At 41.4% G+C, this 25,297-nt stretch overlaps 1 protein-coding gene and 1 long non-coding RNA gene across 2 annotated transcripts in view; one reads left to right on the top strand and one right to left on the bottom strand.

The window, feature by feature from the left end:
• Nucleotides 1–4,215: 4,215 nt before the first annotated feature.
• On the bottom strand, nt 4,216–7,911 carry LOC118987474 (uncharacterized). The gene is made up of 2 exons (XR_005066577.1): nt 7,280–7,911; nt 4,216–5,518 (listed from the first exon to the last, which is right to left on the bottom strand). It is a non-coding gene; the product is annotated as an uncharacterized LOC118987474 (long non-coding RNA).
• An 11,143-nt stretch (nt 7,912–19,054) lies between these two features.
• Nucleotides 19,055–25,297, top strand: part of LEKR1 (leucine, glutamate and lysine rich 1) — a 154,228-nt gene continuing 147,985 nt past the window's right edge. Inside the window, exons 1-2 of the mRNA XM_037046671.1 lie at nt 19,055–19,128; nt 22,207–22,296. Of these exons, the coding sequence (XP_036902566.1) occupies nt 22,249–22,296 (48 nt within the window). The 5' untranslated portion in view covers nt 19,055–19,128; nt 22,207–22,248. The remainder of the gene's footprint in view (nt 19,129–22,206; nt 22,297–25,297) is intronic.

The following is a 25,297-nucleotide window of genomic DNA, read 5'->3' as shown; positions in this document are numbered from 1 at the left end:
ATTGGTAACTATGCCGTGCAGTGGACATAACCTGGGACTGTGTCGGGAAAACTGGGATTATATAGGTATCCTGATCCCAGTCTTTGCCTGCCTGGGGCTCCTTCCAAAGGCATACTGCTCTGGCCCCTGCCCCTGCCTCTGCTGGAGAGGCAGCCCCTGCTCATCAGGATGACCCTGAGCCCCTAGACTGCAGAGTAGCTGAGCATGTGATCCAAGGCTGGGGAGCAACCCTGGGCTAGTGACTCTGGGAGATCTTGATCAGACTTGGCTGGACGTGATTAGCCTGATCAAGCAGATTCTCTCTTTCATGAGCTGGAAATAGTGACCAAAAGAAGCCAGGGTGGGTAATGATTCCATTTTTTTTCTCCACATTGTTAACATGTGGGACACACACTACCTCTGACAGCAACATCTGTCATTACGCTGCAACAATTTTCAGCTGTTAGGGAGTGGGGAGGGGAAGCTGCAGTAGAAAAATCTCCAGCAATGTCTGCTAAAACCACGAATGTACATACCCTTGACCAAGTGATTTCAAGTACAGAAATTTATCCCACAGACATACGTGTACACTTGCAAAATGATACATGTAGAGGCTATTCATTGCAGTGATGTTTTCCTAACACAAGAATGGCCAACCCTCCCCCACCTTAAATGTTGATCCATAGGGAAGTTATTATGTTATGTTATTAATAAGCATGTGTCTGTGAAGTGTAAAAAAATAAATGTACTACATGGAATGACCTTTAAGATATGTTAAGTGAAAAAAGCAAGGTACCAAAGAGTGTAAACAGTACACTGAAATCTGTATAAAAGGTGGGGCAGAGAAAATGCGTGTGTTGTTTGTATATGCACAAACCAATAAGGACAATAAGGATTGCTTCCAGAGAGAGGAATTGGATGGCTGGGGTGTGACCTGGAGAATTTTCACTGTATACTGTTATACTTGTTAAATTTTGAAACATATGAATTTTCGACCTATTTTGAAAAGTAGTAAATAAAATTAAAGATCTAGGATATGTGACAGGTTTATGTAGAAAATGCATTTAAAAAAAATTTGCCTTAGAAATATTAATTTTAACTTCGCCAACAGGGCTGCCTAGGGTCCCTCTGGGCATGATGGATCCAGCAACATTGAGATATGGGGACTGGCAGTTTGGGGATTGGCTGGTCAAGTCCCGACTCATTCAGCAAACCTGTGCTAGGCACTATGAAGATTACCAACAAATAAAAGTAATTCAAAGTTGCACAAAAATGTGAATATACTGAGCAGTATTAAACTGGACACTTAAAAATGATTAAGATAGTAAATGTCTTGTTATGTTTTCTTACCAAATTAAAAAAACAAAGTAATAATAAAAAGAATGAAACAAATATTAAAATATATATATATATATATTTTTTTTTTTACAGTTTACTTAGAGCCTGGATATAATCCAGTATTTTACCCTAGATGATGCTGGACAAACATTTGATAAATGGTATAGAACTGGCAGAAAGAATAAAAAGACTAAGCTAAAACCCAAATGGGGTGAAATTATTGTTATGATAAAGGGGTGAGCCAAGTGCTGAACAGGAGCGGTGGAAGGGCCTCTTCTTCTGATGGAGAAGAACAAAATGAAGACTTTTGGATCTTAAAGCTCTGGATCCATCCCTGGCTTGACTCTTTTACTGGCTAAGTGACTTAACTCTTCCTTGCCTCCTTGTCTAAATAGTTGATATTACCCACCATTTAGGACTAGTGTCTATTTAAATGAGGTAACTCAAACAGAGTTGGGCACACAGTGAGTGCTTTACATATGTTGGTTCCCTGGTGAGATTCAGTGAGAGTCTTGAAGAGTGATTAGAAATTTGAGGGTCTGGAAAAAGTCTAAGAAAAAGGCATTTCAACTCAAAAAGCAATGACAGTTGGGTGAGTCAAGCAGGAGAAGCCTTGGGATTTCTCATGAAACCCTGATCAGGGAACTTATGTGATGCTTGAATGTGGCTAAATGACAGTCGAAGACCTGTGTGTGTATTCTTTTTATTTTTATTTATTTTTATTGTTGTTCAAGTACAGTTGTCTCCATTTTCTCCCCACCACTCCACTCTCCCCACCCATTCCCACCCCACCCTTGATCCTATTCCCCTTTGGCTTTGTCTGTGGGTCCTTTATACACCCTCCCTGACGACCCCTCCCCTTCTTTCCCATGGGTGTGTATTCTTTTGTATTTCTTCTTTTTATTCCTGCTCATTTTCTTCTTTTGATTTCTTATGGTTTCCCTTTAATTCTCTCCTCCTTTCCTTCTCTCTCCATGCCCCCCTTCTTTTTCTTTTTAAATGTCAGAAGATAGATTCTATTCTAAAAACCATCATTACTTTTCCAGGTAACCTTAAGAATATTATATAATTTTCATAATTATATAATATTATGAAAATAATAGTTTCAGAGGCATTAAGACCTGGAAGGAACATGATTTCAAATTTAAAATAGGGAGGAGAGAGTTATTTACTCCACTGAGACAAAAGAATAACAACATCCACTGCGTAATGAGCACCTGTTAGGTGCTTCACAGGTAGTAGTACGATTTCTCATAACTGCAAGGTACATATTAATCCCATTTTATAGATCAGAAAATCAAAGCCAGAGAGGCTAAGTGCCTAGACTTAGAGGAACCTGGACCTGAGCGCAAGTCTCGGTTCAAAGACCAGGGTTTTTCCTGTGCACTCTTTTCCATTGCCAACTTCATTAGTTTTCTCTGTCTCCCGTCTCTAGCCACTTAGCCGTGCATGCAGTCTTTGTTCTGGAAGCCCCAGTCGTGTTTAGTAGAAAGGAGTGATTGGGACAGGTCATCTATGTAAACATGAGAGATGACAACAGCGTTACTCTGCCGGTTCTGAGAGCGGAATTTTATTTAATACATGCCGAACTTAGTAACAGCTTATTCAAATACATGTAAGACACAGGAATGCTTTTGATTCCACCAGATTCTCATAATGATAAATACTGAACCAGTGAGTCCTCCCCCACCAAATAGTTTTGTTTTTAATGCTGAAGGTCATGTAGCTGACCTATTTCTGTTATTCCTTTTGCTTAAACCTACTTATGCAGTGACCAGAATTATCACCATGCAGACAAACATGGAGAGTTCATCTTCCACACTCAGGAGAAAAATGTATTGTTTAGAGGACTTAACAACTATTGCACATATTTTATTCATTTGTTCTCTTAGTGACTTACAGCAATGGTCAAGAAGCCTGTTGCTTTTAGGCTGGAGGCCTACTCTAAAAGCTGGTACGTATTCTTCCGTATTTCAAGTATGATTTGTAAAGCTTGACAGTTTTTTAATGGAACTGTGAACATGTCTGAATACAACTATAACTGGAATGACTTCTTGGGGAGTTTGTTTGTTTATAAAAGAAATGGTTCAAATATGACAGTGTACAACTGCTTTATCACTCTTTGTTTTTAACTTTTTTTATGAAATGCTTCTGTCTGGCCTATGCTGTTCTGATATACTACCACCAATGGTGTCTACATACACCCTCCCCCCTGCCCCCACCAATTTCTTAGCACGTTTCTAAGATAATTTTTCCCCTGGGTGAAGATAAGACTTATATATTAAAAGAGGAGGGAAATCTTGGGGTCTTGCTAGGATTATAGAATATTCCTCATGGAAATGGCTTTAGAGAATCCTTATCTAAAGCTTTCATTTTATAGATAAGGAAAATGAGACCCAGGGAGGCAAAGTTACTTATCCAAGGTCACACAGCTGGATAGTCATGGATAGTCACGGAGACAGGGTTGGAACCCATTTCTTCCGACTTTGAGGTTAAGATATGGCAAACTGATCAGAGGGAACAAGCCTTAAAACAATTTGAGGAAGATATGCCACTTTGAAACAATGTTCCCTTGCTCCTGGCTTCTGTCTGCTCCCTCCTCAGTTTTCTTATCAAGCACTTTTGGTTGAAACTTAAGAGCCAGGCGATTCTGTGCCTTTTACCTGCCTTGGGCCTTTCTTTTGCCCTTCCGCACCTCTACTCCAGTTCTTACCTGCACTGGGGCTGCTTCCTAATGGGAAAGTAATGTACAAACCTGCTCAAAGTTCAAAGGAGGTCATCGAGTGAGGCAGTGCCCAGTGGGAAAGGCTAACGGCAAAAATGCAGACAACAATGGAAGAGAGGAGTTTACTTTTTAATTATATTAAGTAAGCAATGCTAGCTGGGGGCATGGTTTGCAGCCTCTAAACCGTCTAGGCCACTGTCAACCATTCAATCACCTTTGTGTCAAGTCAAACTGAGAAACCAGAGTAAAAATGAGAACTATTATCTAAAGAATTGCCCTTTACACCTATAAAACAACTAATATTGTGGATAGTTCTTTTAAAATTTTTTAAAATCTTAATTGTTGTTCAAGTGCAGTTTTCTGCCTTTTACCCCATCCCAGCCCTCCCTGTTAATAGTTCTTTACAGTTTACAAAGCACTTGCACGCACATCCATTTCTCTTTGGACTCAAAGCACAGGGTGAGCTCGGCAAGGTAATCTGTGCTGTTATTTAGAGGTAAAACAGAGGTCAGGGTCAGAGATTCACTAAGGGTGGATATCCGTCCAGGTCTTCTAAATCTGTAAATCTCATGTTCTTTTCATTTCACCATGTTGTCTTCCAGGGAGCCCAGCAGCAAACCTTCACAATTTCAGAATTTGGGGAAATTGGGCCGAACCCGTTTAGAAGGTGTGGTGGTTATGTTACATGCCATCTGCAACAGGTCCAGGCTGCTGTACAAGCTGCTCTGCTGCTTGGGCATATGATCTCAGAAGGTGATGTTCATGCTATTTCAAGACACTATTTCCTGGATGCTGTGGCAGGTGGGGTCAGACTGTGAGGCACAGCATCCTGTGGCTGTTTGTGCACGGTACAGATGACAGTACAGACTTGCTAATTCACTCTTTTATTTTTTATGAAATGCTTCTATTTTGCATACATGCACACTGAAATTTTATTGCGGTGGGAAAGTGGGCTTCCTAATTTAAAACCCCAGTACGAAGACTTGTCTCCCTGCTCACAGGGCCTGAACAGTCTCCTTCTACTCTGCTCGTCTCTGGGCCTGGAAGAGCAAGGCACAAACATTCTTGTCAGGCAGCTCAGCCTTGAGGAAAGAGAAGGGAAGGGGTTGGGCCACTCAGGTACAGTTTCTCTTTCAAACTCAGATGTCGCTTTATCTCCTCTTGGGCAAAGCGAATAAAACTGCCAGAGGAGCCAAATCATTACATTAATGGAATTCCCTCCACAGGGAAGGAAACGTCAGGTATGGAAAGACATGTCCCATGTATAAAGAAATCCAAGGCTGTGAAGACGACATGACTTAACATAGGTGAAACACTTAGGGCCTGGTCTAGAGTTGGTACTTGAAGGTCTTTTCATTGGAAATCCATAGACTAATTTCTGGTCTCAGCTCCGCCATTCACTGTGTGATTCGGGGCAAGAGATCACATCAGCGACTGCTGAATCCCCAGAACCAAGACTGGCGCCTTGTATAGCACCTGTAATTATAATAGCAACAACAACAGTGAGTTTTTTCATTTTTAATCCTCACCCGAGGACATTTGTTCAATGCTTTTTGAGATGCAGGAAGGTGGGGAGAGAGGGAGAGAAACATTGATCGGTTGCCTCCTGCTCCCCACCTGGGGACCCAACCCACAGTCTAAGCATGTGTCCTGACCAGGAGTCACACCCATGACCTTTCAGTTCACAGGATGATGCTCCAACCGACTGAGCCACATCGGACAGGGCAATGGTGATTTCTAATAAATTACTTATCCTCTGAACTTGTTTCCTCATCCACAAAATGAGGAATTCGATGTTGATGACATTTAACTTCCTTCTTCATTCTAATGATCTCTTCTATAATGGTTCAGGAGGGTGTCCAAACTGCAGCCTGCAAGCTGTGTGCAGCCCAGGATGGCTGTGAATACAGCCCAACACAAAATCATAGATTTACTTAAAACATTATGAGATTTTTTTTGTGTGATTACGTGTGGCAATGCATTTAATTTGTGGCCCAGAGATGCCAAAGGTTGGACACGCTTGTTAGGGAGACTCAGGGAGTCTGACACACCTCTGTGTTTTTGATTTCCCAAAAAGGCAAATGGATTTGCTGCAGGCATCAGCATTTAGTCTTTGTATAAGGAAAGCCAATATTCAGAAAGGGCCATTCATTTAGAATAGTAACATAGCAATAATTCTCTAATAATGTTAGGGTTAATTAATTCTTTTCTACTCCCCAAATATCCTGGTCAATTTTAGTAATAATGCCAGCATTTTCTTCCATTCTTTATAGTTTTTAAAAAATTTCCATTTGGAGGTGATTGCAAGCTGATCCCTATTAGTCCACTGTCCATACCTATGTTACTATAAGGTCTTCTCACTTTAAACGTTTAGAATTTTACAGAACAAAACCAATGCCACCAATCAATCAGATTATTGTTTTAGAAAATAATCTGTTCCTTGCCCACTAAGCCAAAAACAAGACCACTCTTCAACTGTTACCACCTTAGAATGAGAAATTAGGTTCAGGTACTAATATTACCAGGAGACGAAGCTAGTAAGCAGCTGAGCTAGATTCTACACACTGTCAACGTGCCTTTGTATCTTATTATCTTATCCTGGTACTTGTACCCAGGTGTATCATCACCTACCACGATGCAGAAAGTTTTTGTGCTCCAGAAGAGGACATGCACAAAATACAGAATTCAGAACTTTTTCATTTGAAAATATAACATTTCTTATTTACATTTGAATAGACTTGCTAACAAAGGCAGATATTCAAAATCTAAAGTGAACAGCCTCAAAAGGCACAGTGAAAAATGCCACATTAGCCGAATGATTCCAGCAACTCTAAAAACAAAGGTCCTTCAAGACTCAGGTCTCCTTTATGACCTGCTGTTTCAGTCTGGAGTCTAAAAGACTGTCTGTCTACTTTGTGTCTGACTTATTTTCCTGTCAGACAGGAACTGGAATTTGAACTTTGCTCTCCAAAAGCCAAAGGCCAACTAATTTAGAAGGAGACTCTCAAAATCAATGATGGTTTCTTCTAGTTTCATTAGTTCTGTCTAAGGTGATTAAAGAATTTGATTCTCAGATAACCATGATCTTTATTGCTATTTTTACAAATCACATTAATTTCTATACTTAGTTCTGATCACTTGTGGCATTCCTGGGGCAAGTCTGGATCCATACAGCATTCCGACGCTGAATGCCTTTTCAAGTTTCCAACAGAATACTGTGCTGGTGAGTGATGATACCTTTATTGTAGTAGCCCCAAGGTGTGGAAGTTGTTTCCTGTGGCCTAGACTCAGCCCGACCCTTCCACTTGTTGAAACATCTGCAAATACTTTTTTCATTTCAGAGGCATCTCACCACAGCCAGCCAGCCTCCCATCTGGATTGCTTCCTTTTTCCTGATTGCTCACGCAAAGCATCAATAATCTAGGAAGGCATTTAGCAAGAGAGAGAGAAACCAGGAGGGCCTGTGGAATAGAGTGCAGCACTTGGAGGTTAGTGCTTATGGGTTTTCCCATAGTCATTCATTAGTTCATTTATTCAACAATCATCACATACTGGGTAGTAATAGCAATGCAAATGGCAGCAAGCAGCAGTCTCTGTCCTCAAACAGGAAAACAGCTATTGTACCATTTATTGTCTCGAGGTAGGGAGTTATATTAATCAGCTTATAGTAATAAACTACACTTACCAAGTGTCTTCTATGTCTAAAGTTCCACAACTGCTTTAATTCTTATCTTTGGTAGGTATAGGGTTTATGGAATATTTTACTTAATCTCTTTGTTTCCCCACCTTGGAACTACATAAAATTCACAGTTAAGAAATACCATAGTAATCTTTACTTGATAAGTGAAATGATAAATTGTATAGTGTGCAGTAATCATATTCCTTTACATGTTTCATGTACTTTGTCTATATATTAAGCTACAAAACTACTTAACTGTTGTTAGAAAGAGACTATATTTTAAATGGTGTTAATACAGCTGGATAATTTTTATGTTCTTATATGATATTAATTCCAAGTTTTAAAATTATATTTATATATGCACGCATTTGCACAGTTTAATGTTAAAGTTAAACTCATTTTATTAAAATCAAATCATACAAAGATCTAATTAACTTCACCTTGGGAGTTGTTGAGCAATAATTATACCTTCAAAGCACCAGGAGATTGAAGGTGTATATAGGGAGTGGCCCATCCACCCAGGATTTCAAAACCACATGGTTCTTCAGGTCCTGTTGGGGCTCAGCTAGTTGCACATCTTCCCCTGCAGGAGTTTGGACTAACCAGGTCACTACATCTTGACATCGTGATCTCTATCATTCATTGCAACATGACAGAATGTCAACAGACCACAGGGAAGTTAGCAACAGGAAGGGGAAAATGCTTTAATACCCAAGGCCATCCCCAGGGCTCAGCAGGACCTATATCCTATATCAAATCATCTGATATCAAATCCTACAAATGAGCTCGAACATACTGTCAGACTTATCATGTTCCCTAGTTGCAATGCAATGCTGAGGCAACCTGTTGTGAGTTGACAGTTCTTCCAAGTTTGCTACAACCGAAAAGGCAGGTTGCTGTTTGGTCACCGCTTTCTTTTTGCTGCAGAACAGTTCACATGGTATCATGCCTTGGCTAGTCTTCATTTATCTACATATTAATTGGATATCTTGGAAGCTGATAGGGGTTGGTTCACTTCTTCAGCTTTGGCTTCTCTTCATCCCTCAGTGCTCCCTGTCTTACTACTCGTAAGAAAACAAAGCTATTAAATACAACAGGAAAATATACCTCAAGGGACAGTGGGAGCTAGTTGCCTGAGAACTCTGAAGAACAAAGAGAGCCACTGAAGCCCTATGGTGTTTTGTTCAAACTAGACAAAGACACCCCTTCCTCAGCTACATTTAAAACATGTGACTTAGCAGGTGAAACTAGGGGCTAGAGTTCAATGCCTGCCCAACTCTTCTGCCAGGACAATTAACTAACTGCACAGGTGTACGGAGCCTTGGCAAAAAAGAGCATGCATAGCATGAAAGTGATGGCAGAGGGCATGAAGAAAGATGAGGGCAACTTTGATAGAAAGAATGATGAAAACCAGACAATATTGTATGGTTTTCTTGTGGCTTTCTAAATAGAAGAGACTGAGTAAGAATGGTATCTCTGCCTTCTGGTTCAAGTTAAAACCATTTATCAAGTTAAAACCTTTTATCATGGAATCCGTGACTTTTTCTTTCCCTCCTTTTCCATCTCTTTGAAAGACCAGGAACCAAAGCTTTATGTAATGCATCACTATTCCCAAAGTGGTATGTATTTAAATAGAGGTCAAAAGCATTTAAACATTAAGTCAGTTTTGTCTGTTTACTACTCTATCCTAAACACAGAATGATGCCCTACACATGGTAGGTCCCTTAAACGCTGATTGAGTAAATCTCTAATCCTAGACTTTCAAACATTGAGCAGCAGGAAATTACACTAAGAAGGGTTCTCACCTCCAAGATTCCACAAATCAAATTAAGAATTTATCAAAAATTAATCTTTCCTTGGCACTTCATAGGCCAGAGGTCTCAGCTCTTTTATGAAATACCATCACCACAAACACTACTCAGACACTAATTTTTACAAACTTCCATTGCACATCATGAAATACTTGTTCACCAACAATGGAAGGTCTATAAGCCAAGGATTTTATGGAAGGATGCACCCTCCCACACTGTATTTCAGTACTTAATAGATGACAAACGAAAACATTTGGTGGTACAGTTGTATTTCAATATTATTTTATACTTTTGTGATTTTTATATACGGTTGTCTTACCAGCAGTGTATTATTTATAATAGGTGACTATATCATCTTCCTCCAAAGGTCTCAAAGTACCTCTGGTGAGTAAGGAACAGCCCTTCCTATACCTCTGGCGAAGTAGATACACTTTAAGCATTATTTCCATTATACCAGAATCACGCATGAGTCAGGGGTAGGGCTGGCATTACTCACTCGTGACACTTTAGTTCACAGCCCTAATCCATCAGAGAACACTGCCTATACCTTAATCCATTCCAAGTATTCATTTGATCCCTGGCTAGTGTGGTTCCGTTGGTTGGAGTGGCATCCTATACTCCGAAAGGCTGAAGGTTCAGTTCCCAGTCATGGAACTTACCTAAGTTGTGGTGGGTTCCATCCCCAGTTGGGGGGTGTGCAGAGGCAATGGATTGATACATCTCTCTCACATCGATGTTTCTCTCACTCTGTCTCTAAAAAAAGCCATAAAAAATGCCCTCTGGTGAGTAAAAAAATTTCATTTGATGCAGTTTGCAAGGCACTTAGGCTCAGTTTCTAGTTCCTTACAAAACTCACATCATAAGAAAATTGCAATCTGTAAAAATTCTCATAAAATACTTAAAATTCAGATCAGAAAATTTTCTGCATATATTAATTAATCCTAATTGTTTCATAATCACACACCTACCAGTGGGTCACATGTACATTAAGCAAATGACTGAAGTACAAAAATTTGAAGACATATTTCTCTCTTATGTGTTATGGATGTTAATTATGTGTCTATAACATAGGCTTATTTTTTCAATGTTTGTGTCTATACATTTATTTTTTCAGCATTTGCCTGGTACAGCAAAATACTTGTGTTTTCCGTGTTTAATGAGAAGTTTCTGCCGTGTATTTTAGCCGAGTTTGTACAAGACATTCAAGACCATGAAGAGATGAGTGTAATGGCTTCCTCGTGTCATGGTCTGAATTTTTTTCAGTACATTTGTCCTTATCAGTAACCTTACTGTTTGTACCCCGACTCTCACTGAATTCACAATTATTCCTCTTTACAAACTGTGCTCCAGACTTGACTGTATAAATTCAATTTCATGCATGCATATACAAGCCGTGTGCACTGTCTGTTAAATGATGTACTATGAACAAGCTAAAGGCACATGTTAAAGACCTTTGATTCCACGTTGCCGTGGTTTTTAGGCAGTTACCTACTGCTGGGCACAGTGCAAGACGGATTCTCAGAGGTAATTTGCAGTGTGCGCCTCGCAAACCGGTTTGGTCATAGAAGCCTGATGCCTAACTGAGCAAGTTACATTTTCCACTCTTCTCCTCCGGCTCCCCAGCCCTCGCCGCCCCCCCTGGAATCATTCCGAGGCTCCCCACGCGGACTGCCTGCATGGGGCTGATTAGCTGGAGCGGGAGCACTGAGCGCCTTGGCCCCGCTACGGGCAGCCCAGCGCCCGGGGCCAGGCAGCGGCTGCGTGACAGGCGGCACTTCCCAGGCCGACGCTGTGGTAATTCAAACTGATCTCATCGCCGGTCGTCACGACACGGCTTCCTCCCCGCACGCGGCGTAGCGTGAGAGGCGCCGGGCGGCCCGCCCCCAACCAGCGAGCAATCGCGGCCGCCCAGCAGTGGAGGCACGCGAGGCAGAGCGCACGTTCTGCTGGTGGTAACGCCGCCTTCAGTCGTGGAAAGGCTGGCCCCTGGACGTCAATAACATGTCCGAGCACTGGCCTCCCTCTGTGGAGCCTCAGTGGACCCTGCCCCTCACTGCCCGGGACGCACAGCTGCCGACCCACGCCGAGTTCCGGAGACGACGCCGGGTCACTGGGGTCAGTCGCCTGGCAACCCAGCCCCGCTGCCCTGCGCCGGGTTCCCAGCCTCAGGGGCTGCGGCGCTGCGCCGTGGGAGGTCCCTGCCCCGGCGTCCCTACCCTGGCCCGCCGGAGCCGCCGCTGCGCAGAAGGGCTGGGCGTTAGGCGGCCAAGCTATTGTGGCCGCCCGGGACCCCCGACGGAGGGATCAGGAGCCAAGGCCGCCCAGGGAGCTGAGTGGGGTCCTCGGGGGCGAGGCTGCCTCCTCGCCTGCGCCCCCTTCCTCCTTCCGCAGCCGGAGCTGTTTGCTTTACAGCAGCAGAGGTGGAAACTTTCTGCGTTGAGAGCAGCGTCAGCTGCGGCTATAGTTGGTGGAGGACGCAGCGCCTGGGGGGCGGGGGGGGGGGCCGGAATCAGGGATTCCTGGCCGATTAGGCGGCCCAGTCGGCACGCGAGGCTGGTTCCGGGCCGCCAGGAAGCTTGAACGAGCACGCTGGCCCGGAGAGCCGGCGGCGGGGGCGGGGTCGCCCTGGGTTGCGTGACCTGCCGGCCCTGCAGTGGCACGCACTTCGTGTCCTAGGAGGCTCTCCCCAGCCTGGGCTGCATGCACCGCCGGGGGGGTTGGAGGTGCAGGTGCTGGAGGGCGGTCGGGTTTCCACCTTTACAACCCGAGCGGGGAGGGGAGTCACGCTATATTTCTGGAACAGGGCGTGAGTTCACAGTGGAGGACACAACGTCTCCTTGTTATCAGCACGGAGGTAACATTCAGTAATAAAACTCGCTCAGACAGGATGTATGAAACGTACTAGGAACCGAGCTGGTCTATCAATAAGCAATCACGCCAGGGAAACTTTCCAAGGCAAGCTTTAAACTAAGGCATGGCGCACAGGTGCAGTTGGTGTGACTGACGTGCTTACACAGAAAGGAACCAGAGCAAAGACTGCTGGCCTTGAGGAACTCAAGTCGTGTCCCCTCTGCACAAAGATTAATGCCCTTGGGACTCTTGAGTTGCCATATAAGAGAGGTCTCTCCAGTTAGTGTGCTAGGGAAATGAGGCACTTCTGATTTTAAAATAAAACACACTGGTCCTCCCAGGTACCTCAGCTGGTTAGAGCGTGTACAGACAAGCCAAGGCTGCCAGTTCCATCCCTGGTCAGATGCGTCTCTCCCTTCCTCTCAAAACCAACCAACCAACCAACCAACCAGCCCCTGGAAAAGTACGCTTCTGGGAGGAATGACAGCACGCACAGCCCCATGGCTGTTACTAATGTTTATGAGAACACAATGTATGTACTTTTGTTTCTGTTATGAATTTACCTAAGAGATTTATCCCGCAGGGCATTGTCATACATCCCATTCATTTTCATGAGTAGTATGCCCCCTCCCCTCCTCTCCCCTTTACCCCTATGAAGAGCACGTGGGAGAAGAAATACTTCATCTTCAAGTCCGATAAAAATATTAAGAAGTCTACCCAACATCGCTAATTTCAAAATGAGCTCAGAATTGTACAAAGTGAACATAGGGAAACTACAGTTAGCCCAACTTTTATTTTTTATCCCGTGAACCAGAACACAGTACCATGTTACCCTGTATTCCCTCAAAAGTTTGAATAAAGTAGCTGCAGATAGACCTCCCAGGATGGCAACGACAGCTTTCATTGTTCTTTTTGGGGTCCATCCGTTCTGCGAGTACAGAATTTTTTAATAGCTGACATTTACTAGGCTCTATTTGCCAGGTACTTCATACATGTCTTATTTATTGGGAATACTGCCAAACACAACTCAGTCAGCTTCTACTGCCGGTTTACTTTCACCCAAGAGGTGGAAGTGGCGGAGGGCATGGCCCAACCCCTGAGCACAGACGGTACTTAGACTGAATGCGAGTGTAGGCAGAAGCACCTGCGCCTCATGTATTGTATTAGTGGACTCTCTCAGCTAACCAGTACCCAGGGGGCATTAGTGAAATGTAGATTAGGAACATATGTAAATGCCCAAAGTATATTTAATTCGGGAAGCTTAACTTTGACTTGAGCTTACTTTCTTCATAACTTTTCGGGCACAGCTTCCCATTTTCAAAAAAGATTTGGTCAGCTATAAGTGATTACGTGCTTTGCGGTACTCACCCCAACACATTTTATTCCCACCAAGATGTAGGTCGGATTTTCTGTTTTAACACTTTTTTTTAACCCGAAAATAAACATTTAAAATTTTAGACTCCTTTGTAAAGCTACTTTGTACATTTTGAAAACTAAAAAGGTGGTCTTGATGGGCTTGGGCCACAAAATACTAGTTGGAGAATTATACTCTACATTTTTGAATCCATCATGTGGTCAGTGTAAACTTGAGTACCTAGTAAAGTGAAGGTCATGATGTTTAAATAGCATTTCTCTCTAGGAGTTCAAATGTTTTGTCATCTGTGCAGGAATAACTTGTATACTGAATTCTTTTTAGCCCCGAGAATATGATTACTGAAGTAAATTTCCACTGACACAAGTCAGGCCTTTAAATCATAAACATCTATCAGATATTAAACATAAGTCAAGTACTACAGTGAAGACTTTTATGATTATAGATGTATTCTCTTGTGGCCTGTTCACTACTGATAAGAACTTTACCTAAATATGTACTATGTGCCAAATATAGTTGAATATTTGTTACATGAATATATTGTATTTTTTATTGATACATATTAGTTCCAGATGTATAATATAATGATTCAATATTTGTATATATTATGAAATAATTACAACAGTAGGTCTAGTTAACATCCTTCACCACACAATTACAAATTATTTTTTTCCTGTGGTGAGAGCTTTTAAGATATACTCTCTTAGACACTTTCAAATATACAGTGCAGTATTATTAACTATACTATTACTATACTGTACTATTATTAACTATTGTGCTGTAGCTCACATCCCCAGGATTTATTTATTTTCATGAATATATTTAAAAACAAAAAGAATAAAACTCTAATGGCACTGACTTAAAGCTCTCATAAGGAATTTGATGCTTAAAAATATGGTACTGATGCTTACATATTTTTAAGCATCAAATTCCTTATGAGAGCTTTAGTTTTCAAAATGTACAAAGTAGCTTTACGAAGGAGTCTAAAACTTTAAATGTTTATTCTTAGCATTGGATACCTAGCCTTAATAAATGTTAATGAAGTCAAAGACTGAAAATTGATAATTCCCTTATGCATTGAAAAAAAACACTTTTGTAGAATTTGCTAGTTTAATGAAATTATTGCTTATTCCTGAGATTTCTGTAGGATTCCAATGAAGTATTTAAGACTCTAACTCACATTTGTTTCAGTAAATAATTAGAAGTGATTCCATTGCACCTTGATAGAGATGAAGTTCATGCTCAGTACTTACAATTTTCAGTAGCTATCAAGTTTATAGGAATCAAAGTATAGCAAATGTCCTGCCATTTCATTATATCTCTATTAATAAAATGTTTAATGCAATTAAATAAGGAGTTGTGAATTATATTTTCTTACAAACTACTGAAAAATATCAAACATTATCGGCTCTAACAAATGGTGAAAAATTAATTACAGTAGCTCTGGTTTGAAAGGGTGTAGACCAACTAACACGCTTTAACAGTGCTATTAGAGGAAAAAAAATACATTTATTATATGTTCTAAAACTCTGAAATGTTCAAATCTACTGGAGTGGGTGTTTGAATGTTCAAATCTCCTTCAAATCAGGAGGCACCTGATCCTCCTTCCTTGTTTTCAGGAATCCAGACCTCTTTACCCTCCCCTCTCCCTACCACCCAAGCACAGGTAAATCCGCCCAGCTCCAAGAATGAGCTCAGATTAAGTCAGTTCTGCCAGCCCCTTGCCCTTTACTGGTGAATTAAATGGAACGGGCCTATGACCCAATCCTTACTAAACCTGCTTCAAGAGAAGGTTGCTGGAAGCTTCTGAGAAAGTTCTAATCAGCACATATATTTAGGGTTCATCACAGTCTGGTTTATAAAATTTAAGAAATAGAAACAGCAAAATGTCAAATTGACTTACCAAACAACAAGACTGAGTGGTTTTGAGAAAAGATAAGTCCTTTGGTGGTAAATGGCCTAAATAGACTTTTCTGTGAAAGAAAGCAATTTAAAAAATAGCATTATAATTTTTACATGTACTCCAAATAGCATTCTAAATACCATATACCTTTTTGTTCATGGTTTCTATCAGCATATATTTTGTTAGGATCCCAGTGTACCTCACAGAATCAACAAAAATGTTGAATAACCAAGATTCATGAAAGCAGGAAGCGGGACTGCTTTGAGAGCTTCACACATGAATTCTGGAACTCTCAAAATCACAGTCTCAGCCCTTTGGATCGACCACTTAAGGGAAGTTGATTCTATACTTTTTCAGTTTCTGCGCATGGCAGGTCAGTGGTGGCTGACAGTTTCATTTTGCCACCAAAAGGAAGAGAGGAAGTTTTGTTCCTAACCCACAGTTAGAAGAATGTCAGGAAGTGACTGGCATATCTTGGGTTATACATCAACCCCGTGACCAAATTCCTGAAGTCAGAAGGAGTCAGGTCCAGGCCTCCCGATCAATTGCAGGGACCAGGAATGCAAGGCCGCAAAGGATGACCTCCCTTTCTAATTACATATCTGGAAACACGGGCAGAATCCAAAGAAGAGGGACGGTTCTGTTCAGACAAACATTCCTACATCCTTCAGAATCAGGGGTAGCTGGGAAAGTACTTTACAATTAAACAGTCAATCTTGCTGTCTTTTTCTACATAAACTGAGAGGTGAACATGTGTATTTTGTAGTGTGCAGTAGGCCTCCTAACACAGGAGCATCCCCCTCTTCAGTAATGGTGTGTTACTTGTGTAATACATTGCGCGTGTGTGTGAGTGTGTGTAATCAGGCATCATAAGCCTATGGGTAATAATAATAGGGAAATAAGAGTATAGATCAATAAATCAAAGTTTAAATAAATAGAAAATAAGCTAATGAGGAATCTTGCGAGCCTTCAGTTGATTGGAGTGGTTTTTGTATTAAACTGTCTGGGTGTTAATATTCTTGTTTTGTCCTCCAAACCTGATTTATCTGCAAATCTACAAACGTTTGAATTCCAGGGATACCCAAGCAAACAACGCATTTTGCTCATGGAATCTTAGATTTGTTCCTATATGGCATCCTATATGTAACATCTGTAACCTTTCTTTCCCCTTTTTAAATAACTACTACAACACAAAGGTCTGCAGGCCACGTGGAAAGGCCTAGTTTAGTCACTTTACAGAGACTCTTCCCAAAACTAAGGGGCATTTTTTCTCAGGGGTCATCGACCCACTGGAGGAAAAGAATAATAAAGGGTCACAGAGGAGGTTAAGAGAAACTTAATTTGGTTATCACTGGATTACTTTGAAAGGTCATAGTAAAAAGTGAAACTTTGCTGATTTAAAACTTAAGAACAGGATAAAACTTGATTCAATATGTCCAATGATGGGAATATTTTAAATTCTACTTCAGTTAGTATGGCTAATAAAGTGAGAAAAAGAAATGGAAAAAGAAAAAGGACGAGGAAGGAAACCTGGACAGAGGGAGAGATTGATACAAATGGAGAACCAAGAAAAACACACACCAACATGTGGGAAAGGCTTATTGAACTACTTAAAAAAAAAAAATCAACCTATTTTTTTTTTTAAACAAAACAGCCTGTCACAACTCTTTGTCTGTGCTGTGGTCTTCGGGAATAACACTTTTCACTGCTACTCCTTAACAAAGGCTGTTCTTCACCATTTACCAACTCTCTTTATCCTTGACATTCTTGGAGTGCTTACCACTGTTCAAAGGAACTTTCTTTGATGATGAAAACGTTTAAATATATGTGAAGTCACGTGGTAGCAACTTGTAATTACTGAGTGTTTGAAATGTGGCTAAGTGCGAAAAAGGAATGTAAGTTTTTTTTTTAAAGATTTTGTTTATTTATCTTTAGAGGGGAAGGGAAGGAGAGAAGGGGAGAAATATCAATGTATGGTTGCCTCTTGTGAGTCCCCTGCTGGGAACTGGCCTGCAACCCAGGCATGTGCCCTGACTGGGAATCAAACCGTGATCCTGTGGTTCACAGGCCCGCACTCAATCCACTGAGCCACGCCAGCCAGGGCGGAATGTAAGTTTGTATTGTACTTCATTTTAACTAAGGCTGGTGATCTTATTGGACAGTGCAAGTCTAAGGGACATTTACCGTGGGAGGAAAGTTGGTCTCAAGGCTAATGTAGAGATGAATGAGACAGATGAACTGAAATCATGGAATTAATGAGCACCCCGTACTGGACCACTTCATTGGCTGTCCTTTGTCTTTCTTAATCCTTTGTTCCGTCCTCTAACTATGCTTTTCTTCCCCAGATGAAGAAAGGTGCTTTCTTTGAAGGGGTATAAACACAAAGTTGCTGGTAGGCATTGGGGCAAAAATATCAGTCAGGTTAAAGTGTGCACAGTACATCTATTTTCAAGACTTTTAGTGCTTTGAGGAACAGCGCTTTTAGAAGCGTTCAGTACTTCATGCTATCATTTTCATTAATAATAGCTATATAGTGTGACTACTGTTTCTAGCATGTTCTACATCTTTGGATTCACTAAGTCTACACGTTTTAATTAACTTTCTTGGTATTTATTCAACCTTATTTTATTCAATACTACTGTCTTTCCCTGTTAGTGACCAGTGAATATTTTGTTTCTTGGAAGAGCTGCATTTTGGATCTCATATAATCTTCAAAAAGGAGAGATCTGGATTGTGAATGAGTCATCTGCAAATCATACCAAAGGCTGCCTCTGTCTGGGTTAGTCACTGAGCTTCACCCTCCTGGTACGCAGTGCTTGTCACACAGTGGGCTATCAATAAATACCTGCTTTATGAATGAAGGGAAGTCAGTCACATGTACAGTCTTTCATGGATAAGTAAATTGTGGACTAGGGGGTCTCAAGATACGTTTTGAACTAAGCCCTTCATCTTGACTACTCCTGGATTAGGATGAAAATTTTACCAACACTTTCCTGATTAACTTGCCTCCCCTGCCTCCACTGAGACCAGAGCTTCCCCTTGACACCCATGACCTCTACTGGCATCTCTCCTCTTTCCGCCCAACTACAGTAACTGCCCACTGCGTCCTCCACACGTTCCCTAGGACTGGGGGTAAGAAGCAGATGAACGTGGGCCTCCTCCGTCCAGACGTCACTCCAGCCCGCACTACCGCCCCCCAACCACCGCTCCCTGGCCTCCCCCTTCCCTGCCTCCCTGGGCACTCCGCTGGGCACTTCACGTAGGACGGGCCCCTTCCTTTGACCCCACCACGAGCTTCCCCGCTTCCGCTCGGCGCTGGGGCCCCAGCCAGGGCAGGCAGGGGTCCCGCTCTTGCGTCTTCGGGACAGGCGTGGGCCGTGACGCCATCGCGCCCTGACGTCAGACGACGTGCAGCACGGTCTCCAGGGAGACTGGGAAAGCCGTTTCTTTCCCCGCGGAATCCAGGTCTAGGTGAGAGAAAACGAACAGCTTCCGTGAGCCGCGGGATGGCGGGACCAGGACGCAGTTCCGGAGCGGAGGCGAGCCGCCTGCCGGAAAGAGAGCCGCAGCGCCCCGCGCCTCGCCTCCGCCCCCTGCTGCGTCCGCTGGCCCGGCCCGAGAGCTGGCGGCCCGGCACCCCCTCCTGCCCTGCAGGGCGCAGCTGGGCCTCACTGTCGCACTGTCCTCTTCTTCCTGCCAGGGCAGGTCCCGAGGGAATGGGGGTTAGAAAGGATTTCAAAACCCTTCCAGAAGTTTTGCTGGCCTTGTAGTTGATTCCTATTTGGAAAATCCCACCTCTTCAGGAAAGTCTTAGGATATAACACCCGCCTCACCCAACCCTGACCTGCTCGTTTGTGGGTGATTCACACCAGGGGAGTAGTTCTTTTATGGAAGGGCCTGAAAACGGATCGTGAGTTAATGGCCCAGGGTGACACTGGTGTGAGGAAGGGAATAAGAAGCAAACAATCGAGTACATTTTTGTGTTTTTGACATCTACTTTGTGACCCTGTTAGGGCAGGTTCAGAAATACCCACGAAGCTGCTGCCAGTTATCACCACAAAGACTACCTTTGCTGAAAGGTAGTCTTCACGTGGGTAATGTGTGTAGTGTGAAAGAATAAAAGGGAGTCATTTGATAAAACATGCAAAGTAATGTAAGGGTAAATTAAAATTATTAAAAAATTTTCCTGTTGCCAAAAGGGAAAGAGACCCTTCACCTCCCTTTCTTGAGAAACCTCTTATTTGTGAATCCCGCCCCCCCCCCCCCGTTTCTTTAATGTGTATGCAAAGGCCCAGAATGTTTTTCTTGAGGACCTGAGAGCCATTTCTTTAAAAGGTAAATATCAAGGAAGGTAGCTCGGGTTTCCAAATCTCAATGGGAGTTTTAGTCTAGACGGCACCTAGTAACCAACTACTTTATCATATAGAGACCTGCGTTCCTTAGAACAAACGCAATCAGCTAGCATAGATGGCTACTTCAATTACCAGGTGAATTTAAAACAACCTATGAAAGTGTATGGAAAGCTGTATTGAGGCTAAGTTACCATGTATCTGGAGAACATGTATGTAATGAACTGTATCTGCCTGACTGTATAAAACAGTGGGATTTCTTTATGTCTTTGGAATCTCATTAGCAGGTTGATGGTGATGTGCCTCACTGTCTACTTAAATGCATATTCAATAATAGCATAGCTATCTTTCTGCCATGGGGAGATTTTCTGGGTTGACAGATATTTTACTTTTAATTTTTCATCAAAAATTACTGCCAGTTCTTACCCCTTGGTAGAGTACCAAGTTGGGATAGATTTACAGACAATGAAGGTTCTAAATAAAAACGGGCCCACTGGTACCTTGTTTATACTGTCACTAGGTCCATGCTCTCAAATAATTTTGTGGGTGGAATTTTAAAAGGAGATTTAGTTGGTAATTTAGGAGAAATTCTCCCAATAGAGTTTAATTAAGCTGATGCCATCTTATGTTCCTGTTGGTGAGTCCCTTGTAAAATGGGAGAAATGAGAATAATGAGCCTTCTGTGAATAATGAGCTCTTGCCACAGCACGGTGACAGTCTGCCAAACATCAGATTATTGTGTACTTGGCCATGTGGGCCCGTGTTAACTCGCAGTTAACTTTACCCTCATAGTTAGTTCCACTTAACTTTACCAAACACACACACACACACACACACATTACATTTATATGAGAAGACAGCTCGTTAATTATTTGCTGTAAACAGCAACTCATTAAAACAAGGGGTTTTGTGCTAATGGGTTAGGGAGGGAATTCTCTCTTCTACCAATAGTTGCATACTTTAAAAAATACCACTACTACAAGAATTGTTGTTACCTACAATGTCCTCGCTACCTCGGTGAGGCTGCGGTTGCAGTCTCGGGTAGAGTACTTGGCCTCTCCTGTCTCTGCCGAAACCCTACCCTGATCAAAAGCAAAAAGCCTCAGGAATCCTTCACCAATGCTCTCCTCCAAGATGCCCTTTTTCCCTCGGCTGCTGGGTTTTTCATTGTCTGCAACTTTTGACCCTTGGGTCTTCTCCCCTACTATGGAACTGGGCCTAGATCGTCTTGCTCTGCTGCCTACTCCTGTCCCTTACTCCTTGGGTTATAGACATCTCTCGCTGATGAAATTGGACTGTGTATTCTTTTTAAATTTTTTTTTATTTCTTGATTTAAGAGAGAGAGAGAAAAACAACATCGAGTTGTTGTGCCATGTATTGTGCACTCATTGGGTAATTCTCGTGTGTGCTCAGATCCACCACCTGTGGATTGGGATGATTCTCTAACCAACTGAGCTGTGCAGTCAAGGTCTGGACCGTGCTATGCTTTCTCTGTATTGGGGGAAGATTTAAAAAAAGAAATCCAAAGTCAAAGGGCTCCTCCATTCATTCTCCATTTTATGAAAGTAGTGATAGAATTTTGTATTGTATTGTTTTATCATAAGATGAAAGTCTATAAAAGTAAAATATCTGCATAAAAATTATAAAAATGTTCATTTATAGGTAAAATTGGCTGTTGGCTTCTCATGCTTTGATGACTCTTCTGTTCGGGGCCTGCATATCATATTTAGTCTGATAACAGTATTTCCTCTGTACATCGTCCTTTAAACCAGCATTCGTGTCCCAATTGCTTTTCTTGTCTGCTGAACAATATTTGCAATATTTCTGCATTTTCTAGTAGCTTTTCAAAAAAAATCTGAAATAAATGGTTCTGTTTAAAATGTTGTGACCCTTATTCTGTATTTGCAAAGCAAATAATTAGTAGTAAACCACCACTGAAATTACAAGTGGACTTTTAATTTCTAAAGAAAGAAAATATTTGCAGCTATTACCAGTAGTCTCTCTCTGTAGGTCTTTTCTGTTTTATTAGCTTAATAACTGAGAAAACCCGACTTGTACATTTAACACTGAGTTAATGAAATAAACATCTGTTGAAGCAGTTATCACTGTTCTTCTAAAAATACTCCCAAGAATTTATATCTTTTAATTTGAAAATTTTTCACATTATTTTGATTCTGATTATTGCCATCAATATTTTTAGATTATTTTGCTTCAGAGTTCCTTCAGTATATTTTGGGAAATTATGGATCGTCACGTTCCCATGCATGCATTACCAGAAGAAATCCAAAAGGTATGATATTATATCATGTTATTACAGCAGAGCATTAGTAACATTTTAACAGGTAGGTAATTCTAAAACCTGGGGGAGTGAATTCAGAGGTTTTGTATTTATTTTTGCCAGGGCATCTGTAATGAATTGATGGAGTGGGGAAGGGAATAATCTGAACTGTGGAATTCAATTCGGTGCCAAGTGTTTGACTTGTAAAAGAAGACAGAGATACAATTCCAGTACAGTATTTGACCAGGTGTTTGTGGAGCCCTTGGGAAAAGAGGGCCCCAGGAATGTCTCAATACTATATTTAGATACTTTTTCTAGAGGCTTTACGTGAAAAAAATAGTTTAAAAGAAACTGGCATAAATGGGTCTGTTTAAAATTTTAAGTGATTCTTATTCTGTATTTGCAAAACAAGCAATTAATAGAAATTAAACCACAGAAATTAAAATTAGTTTGTAGCTTTTCATGATGCTAAACGTTTAAATCAATCCCTCCCTCTCCCTCTCTCTCTCTCTCTCTCGGTCTATTTCAGTTTCAACCTAGTTCTTGCACCAGACACTTTTAAAAGCCCTTTCACATATATAAACTCATTTAATCTACTTAACAATTCTTCTTCACAGTTCCATGCTAATCTCCTCCCTGTTAGTTCATATCTGTACCCGGGCAAACACATTTCTCCCATATTTAGTTTGGCAATGCATACATTGTTAACAGTATAATTTAAAAAATATCTCTTTGAAACTGATCAACAAATTGAGAATTATAACTTCAGACCATAGCTATCATTAATCATTCAGGTTTTTCAGTCAACTCTTAACCACCAGTCTGTTACTTTTTAATTAAAGAAATTAAAGTCAGCTCTCAGATATGCTTTTATCCTTTGTTCATGTTACTTTGGGCTTCCTGTTAGCATTAACCATGCCATTGATTTAACTTGATACTTACTGTTACTGCATGTTCCTCAGATTTATGTAAACTGCAATCTAACAGGAACTGGAAGGGAAAGCCAATTACCAGAAAAGACCTTTTCAGGCATAGCATTTAATTAGCTTCACCTGTTAAGTTAGGTGTACTAGATGGTAAGCCCAGAGAGAGCTCAGCCATGTATGCAGTGCTTACCTGGGAAATGCTGCTTTTATTACTTTGCAGACGTGGAATGTCTTTCCTTTTTCCCTCAACTGAATTCCTTCCATCCCTACCCTGTGACGTAGAGATCAAAGGAAACAAAACCAAACCACCTGCAAGAAACAATAAATACCCATACTTCAGATTCTAATCATTTGTCAGGAAGAGGGTATATAATCACATGAAAAAAATAATTCTAAAAGACAGTGTCTAATTTAAATGTCATACAAGATTGTATCTTTTCTGAGAAAGGAGAAGGCAGGGAGAGGAATCCCCAAGTTTTGGGAGGGCCAGGGGAGGAGCTTTATGCAGAAGGTAGAATTAGGACTGGCCCCTAAAGGCGGAGTGTTTCTGTAGACTCCTGGCAATAGGGTGTGCCAGGCCGCGGGAATAGAGGCTTACTGGTGGGAAAAAGCTGGCCAACTTAGAGAGTGTTCAGTAATGTAAATGTTTTGACTATATGAAAAAGTATGTATTTATTTTGACAAGGTTTTATGAGAGTTGCAGAATGCTTTTTCTCATGTTTAAGGTTCTCTATAAGCAAATTATGTAAAAAATGCTAAAGCCAAACATTTCGTAAATCTACAGTAATGTTCTCAAAGCAGGAATGGGAAGCAGCTGTCCATACATTGCAGGAAGTGGCGGCTCCAGGAGAAGTGCCGCTGCCTGAGGCCCCGGACAAGTATTCTGATGGCGCCCTTTGTCCAGTTGAATGTTTGGAATTTGAAGTACAGCTTTGCCCTCCTTCAGTCCTAAGTTTGATCCATTTCTACAACAAATATTTATCCAGAGCCTGTTATGTGCCAGACATTGTCCTGGGCACTTGATTATAAAGCAACCAAAACGTGTACATGCACCCCACAGCCTATTAAAGCGCAGTCTAAAAATAAGGCAGTTATTTATTTTTCATAACTTCTTGTGGAAACTTCTTACTTGTGTTTGATTCATCTGGTTTGTCCATAATGTTAAATTGCCTAGTGATCAGGAAGTATATCTACCTAGTCAGCTTGTATACATCATTCTATACAGAATCATGTCAGACAGATACAGGGCGGGTAAAAGTAGGTTTACAGTTCTTAGGGAAAATAACACAATAGTTAATAAATAATGCAAGAAAAAATGTTTTGCATACTCAGAACTTTAAACCTACTTTTGCCCCACCCTGTATAGCTTATAATGGTAATAGGAATACTTCAGATTAGAATTATTTAATAATGCCTTATTATTAAATGGAAAGAATAATTTTATAATGGCTGGGAAATTGCCTCCATTTCTTTATTGGGGAAAAAAGGACATGAGGTGGGTGGATCAGTGTCTCTCCCCACCCCACCCCTGTTCTTCTGTTAACTGTTTTGTGTTAGTTTTTATGCTGATTCTTCTTTCTAGAGAAGCCCTTGTCCGTCCTCCCTCCCTCCCTCCCTCCCTCCCTCCCTCCTTCTGTGTAGGCAAGGAGAGTTAGTGCAGAAATCAGAGGAGAAGGTGAGGGGAGCCCTTCCTCTTTATTTCTATCCATGCTTTTGCTATGTGATATGGAAATGGGATGGTTGATAACTTACATGAAAGGTACTTGATAAAAACATGAAAATGACTGTACTACACTGTGTTATCAATAACAAAATAGGTAGTAGTAGAAAAGTTGCCAGAAAAAGTAGAGGTGGTGGGGGGATGGCCATGAAATGAGAAAGTATGGGGAAGAATGCTGATGATACTAAGCAATAATTAGAGAATGAATCCATTCCCTGACTGGTAGGTTAAGATTGTTAAATCAGCTACCCCTTGGTCTCACCTTTTAAGGGACTCTTAGGCAAACAAGAAAAGGATAATTATTTGACTTCCATTCCTATGTCTTTCTGCTTTTTATCACAGTTTCTGACTGAGCATAAAATACATC

Source organism: Sturnira hondurensis, unplaced genomic scaffold (assembly GCF_014824575.4).
Source record: "Sturnira hondurensis isolate 20B ecotype Veracruz unplaced genomic scaffold, ASM1482457v3 Scaffold0005279, whole genome shotgun sequence".
Lineage (NCBI taxonomy): Eukaryota > Metazoa > Chordata > Mammalia > Chiroptera > Phyllostomidae > Sturnira > Sturnira hondurensis.
The sequence above is the reverse complement of the archived record's forward strand: the minus strand, read 5'-3'. Positions and strand labels throughout refer to the sequence as shown.